The sequence below is a fragment of the Gekko japonicus genome, unplaced genomic scaffold (genome assembly GCF_001447785.1).
Source record: "Gekko japonicus isolate JY-2015 unplaced genomic scaffold, Gekko_japonicus_V1.1 scaffold2827, whole genome shotgun sequence".
Lineage (NCBI taxonomy): Eukaryota > Metazoa > Chordata > Lepidosauria > Squamata > Gekkonidae > Gekko > Gekko japonicus.
In genome coordinates, this window is record NW_015163172.1 from 1 (window position 1) to 5065 (window position 5065).

The window sequence follows — 5065 nt, forward strand, 5'->3', positions numbered from 1 at the left end:
GAGGAGGGCAACGGAGATGGCGAGGGGTCTGGGAACCAAGTCCTCTGAGGAAAGGCTGAAGGAGCTGGGTCTGTTTAGCCTGGAGAGGAGACGACTGAGAGGGGATATATGAGAACCACCTTCAAGGACTTGGAAGGGCTGTCCTTTGGAGGATGGTGCGGAGTTGTTTCCTGTTGCCCCAGAAGGTCGGACCAGAACCAACGGGTTGAAATGAAATCAGAAGAGCTTTCGGCTAAACATGAGGAAGAACTTCCTGAGGGTTAGAGGGGTTCCTCAGTGGAACAGGCTTCCTCGGGAGGAGGTGGGGGGCTCTCCTGCTTGGGAGGTTTTCAAACAGAGGCTAGGTGGCCATCCGACAGCAATGCGGATCCTGTGAACTTAGGCAGGTCGTGAAAGGGAGGGCAGGAAGGGTCAGGAAGCCAGTTTTCTCCAGGCCAGTTTGGCCCCGGGGATCCTGGAGGTTTTCTGCCCTCTTCTGGGCATGGAGCAGGGGTCACTGCGTGTGTGTGTGTGGGGGGGGGAAGTATTTGTGAATTCCCTGCATTGTGCTAGATGACGCTGGAGGTCCCTTCCAACTCTACGATTCCATCATTTGGAGGTCAGTGTCATCTCCTTAGACAGGCAGTGGCTCTCCAGGGTCTCAGGCAGAGGTCCTTCCCATCACCTCCTGCCAAATCCCTTACCTGGAGATGCCGGGGATTGAACCAGGGACCTTCTGTATGCAAAGCAGAGGCTCTTCCACTGAGCCACGGCCCCCCTGCAGACATTCAGACACCTCCACCCTCGCCCAGTGTTTTCTAAACACATCAGGCACTCCGGGACACTAGAAGGGGAGTGTGCAGCTGGGAAAGGATGATAAATTAAGACTAATGGCTCACGACAGAGGCAGGGGCCTCACGGTGCTTTCCCTTCCCCACTCAGATGCATGAGCCCCACGCTGGAACGGACACACAGCGGGGAGGCCCAGCGTCTGAAATTAAGTGCGCGCACGCAGACAACCCCCAACCGCCACCCGCGGCTCTTTGGAAATCGCACCAGCAATTAAGGTGCTGACGGAGGGATACTTCCTCAGGTACAAGGAAAGCTTGGGGCACTCAGAGGACGAGGCGCCCCTGCTGCAGAAGGCCGACTGTGAAGGAAAACTGCAGGGAGTTCGGGGGAAGCAAATTGTGGGTTTACTGCGCAAGGAAGTTCTGCGGCAACAGAGCAGAGTTGGGGGGGGGGGACAGTTGTCTTCTCCACCGGGGGCCGCCTTGGCTTTATCTGGTCTTTTTTCTGGACCGGTTCAGCCAGCTCTCGGTGTTGGATGTGGCCGAATGCTGCGAGCTCTTTGGATCCCGGCCCCTCTGGGCTCATTAAATCTGGCCGGGAGGTGACAGGAGACCCCCTCGAGAGAGATTATTAATTTCTCTCTCTCTCTGTCTCAGGGTCGCTTCCCTAGTTCCTTAAAGGAGGCTATAATTAGGCCATTGCTAAAAAGCCTTCCTTAGAGGAAAGGGAACTAGCCGATTACCGCCCCAGTGTCAAATTCACCCTTCCTGGGAAAGGTGACGGAGAGAGAGGAGTCTCTGAACAGCTTCGGGTCTCTTTGGACGAGACTTCTGCACTCAATCCACTCCCGTCCAGCTTCAGGCCTGGTTTCGGGACAGAGGCCGCCCTTGTAGTTCTTCTGGACGACCTCAGTTTGTAGCTGGATCAAGGCTAGAGATGTAAAATTTCCGGAATTTTTGAAGCTCGGAAAAAACCCAGTTATTTTCCGGGGGAAAACGGACATTTTCGGAAAAATTGAAAAAAATGCTACATTAGCATTTCTTTTGTCTTTTCTAGATTAAGTCATTATTTGGAACATATTTGAACACCTTGTCTTAAAGTATTTTATTCATCATGTTAAAATAAAACGTTCCATAATCAATTTTTTTTCTTTTCTTTTCTTTTTCAATTTTTCCAGGCTTCAGGAAAAAAACGGAAAAAAACCGTTTCCCCCCCGAATTTTTCTGGTTTTTTTCCGGGACTTCACATCTCTAATCAAGGCAGCTCAGCGCTTCTGATCCTGTTGGATCTCTCCGCAGCGTTTGATACGGCAGAGGACTCGATTTCGGTCCACCGTCTGGCCTCTCTTGGGATCCGTGGCACAGCCTTATCTTGGTTTGCCTCATTTCTCCGGAGACTCAGTCAGAGGGTGTTCTCTGGGGCCCTGGGGTACCCTTGGTCTATGCGGTACCCCAGGGCCTGGGCCTGGCTCTGATGCTGCTGAACACTATTTAACAATGCTGATTCTGTGAACTTCGGCAGATCACGGGAAAGGAGGGCGGGGAGGGTTGCCTCAGTGCTTAGTCCTCGTGGCCCTTTCTTGCACGCCCACTTTTGGGTCAGGAAGCCATTTTTCGCCAGGCCAGTTTGGCCGGGGATCCTGGAGGTTTTTTGGCCATCTTCTGGGCATGAAGCAGGGGTCCCTGGGGGTGTGGAGTAAAAAGGTAAAGGTTTCCCTTGCTCGAAAGCCAGTCGAGTCCGACTCTAGGGTTGCAGTGCTCATCTCCGTTTCCAAGCCGAAGAGCCAGCGCTGTCCAAAGACGTTTCCGTGGTCATGTGGCCGGCGTGACTAAACACCAAGGCGCACGGAACGCTGTGGAGGGGGGGGAGGTATCCTGCCTTGTGCAAGGGGGGTTGGACTAGATGAAGATGACCCTGGAGGTCCCTTCCAACTCTGTGATTCTGTGATTCTATCCAGTGGGGCTCGTCAGGAGGTTTTGGGGCTGGTGGCCACCAGTATGGTGACGGCACCCAGCTCTTCCTCCTGTTGGAGAAACAACCGGAAGAGGTGCTCTCTCCTATGACCCAGCGCCAGGATACCATGATTGAGTGGCCGAGGCGGAGCCGGGTAAAACTTAATCCATCCAAGACTGAAGCCAGCGGGGGCACTGCAGCCTCCAAGCTCTGGATGGAGTCCAGCTCTCACTGGCGGACCCCGTGAACAGCCTGGGGGTCTGGCTGGATGCCTCTCTTACCTTGGAGAACCCGGTGACCCCAGTTGCGGGGCAGGCTTCCCCCTACCTCCCCCAGGCCCGTCTGCTGGCCCCCCGTCTGTCCCAGTGATTCATGCCACAGTCACCTCCAGAATGGACTACTGCAATTTGCTCTTTGCTGGCCTGCCCTTGAAGGCGCCTCAGAGACTTCATGCTGTCCAAAACGCAGCTGCCGGGCTTCCCACTCGAACGTCTTGGTCTTCGCCTACGCAGCCTGTCTTGAAGCAGCTGCACTGGCTGCTGGTTTTGACCTTTAAAGCCCTAAATGGTCTGGGACCGTAATACCTGAGGGACCGCCTCTCCCTTTAGAACCCCCTTCGGCAGCCGCGCTTGTCATCTTCCGCCCGACGGGTGGCATGTCTGGCGTCCAGCAGGGCGAGGGCTTTTTCCCAGTTTAGCCCTGTCCCGGTGGAAAGCCCTCTCAGACGAGACCTAGGCCCCGTGGGGCCTCCCTAGGTCCCGCAGGGCCTATACGGCTGACCTTTTCTGTCAGGCCTTCCCCGGTGAAGTGCATTTTTGCGGCTCGATGCTGGATCTACCACTATCAGTTGTAAACGGTTCGCTTTTCAGACTCTGCGTTTTACACTGTTTTACTATATTTATCACCTCTGCTTTTATACGACTGTGAACTGCTCGGAGCGGCGCTTTTGGGGGAGGGGCGGTATATAAATTAAAACAATTAATGAATAAATGAACGGTGGCACACTAGGCTGGGGCAGACATAAGGCTGACTCTGTGCAAACGATGGCTGGCCAGCTAGAAGCCACTGTTGGCATGGATGTCCCCCTCCCCCTTCTTCCGACAGTGACTTTCACAGAATCATAGAGCTGGAAGGGTCTCTAGAGGGCATCTAGTCCAACCCCCCTGCTCAGTGCAGGATCAGCCGAGAGCCTCCCTGACAAGGGTTTGTGAAGCTGCTGCTTAAAGACTGCCCAGGGAGGGGGAGCTTGCCACCTCCCGAGGCAGCAAATTCCACCGCCGAGCTCCTCTTACTGTAAAAAAAATCCCCCCCCCCCGATATCCCAGCTGGTACCTTTTAAAAAGGGCAGAAAATGGCAACTCGGATGATAAAAGGGTTGGGACACTTTCCCTGTGAGGAAAGGTTAAGGCGCTTGGGGCTCTTTAGCTTGGAGAAACGACGACTGAGGGGTGACATGATTGAGGTTTGTAAGATTATGCATGGGAAAGAGCAGGTAGAGAAAGAGGTACTTTTCTCCCTTTCTCACAATACAAGAACTCCTTTTGGGCACTCCACGAAATTGCTGAGCGGTCGGGTTAGAACGGATAAAAGGAAGTCCTTCTTCACCCAAAGAGTGATTCACACATGGAATTCACTGCCACAGGAAGTGGTGGCGGCTACAAGCATGGACGGCTTCAAAAGGGAATTAGATAAGCATATGGAGCAGAGGTCCATCAGTGGCTATTAGCCACAAGGTATAGATAGGGGCTCTGGGGCAAGTGATGCTCTGTCATCTTGGTGCTTGGGGGGGTCAACAGTGGGAGGGCTCCTAGTGTCCTGGCCCCACTGGTGGACCTCCTGATGGCCCCTGGTATTTTGGGCCACTGTGTGACACAGAGTGTTGGACTGGATGGGCCTTTGGCCTGATCCAGCATTGGCGTCTCTTATGTTCTTATGTTCTTTCCACCTGTAATTTAAACCCATTATTTTGAGTCCTCTCCTCTGCTGCCAACAGGAACGGCTCCCGGCCCTCCTCCGATCCGCAGCCTTCCAAACACTTCCACAGAGCCATCCTTTCCTCTCTCGGCTGCCTCTTCTCCAGACTGAACATTCCCGAGTCCCTTGGCCTCTCATTCCCACTCAACCATGCATCGCCAGTGCAAGCCAGGGTTAACATTAATCCTGGTTCTCTCACAAACCAGAAATGGGAGACCGTGGTTTGAAATGGGTTGAAGAGCCACCATTACCGAGAAGGGTAACTTCCGACACGGCGTCAAATGATGTGGAATTCACAATCACGGCTAATCCTGGTAAGGGAGGGGGACTTTTTCCCAAGAGGGAAGGAAGGAACATACATTCTCAG

At 53.8% G+C, this 5065-nt stretch overlaps 1 protein-coding gene across 1 annotated transcript in view; it reads right to left on the minus strand.

Moving 5' to 3' along the window:
• Positions 1-1006: 1006 nt before the first annotated feature.
• Positions 1007-5065, minus strand: part of LOC107106882 (calpain-15-like) — a gene marked incomplete at its 3' end in the record, with an annotated part of 33716 nt that continues 29657 nt past the window's right edge. Inside the window, 1 exon segment of the mRNA XM_015407097.1 lies at positions 1007-1142. Within this exon segment, the coding sequence (XP_015262583.1) occupies positions 1007-1142 (136 nt within the window).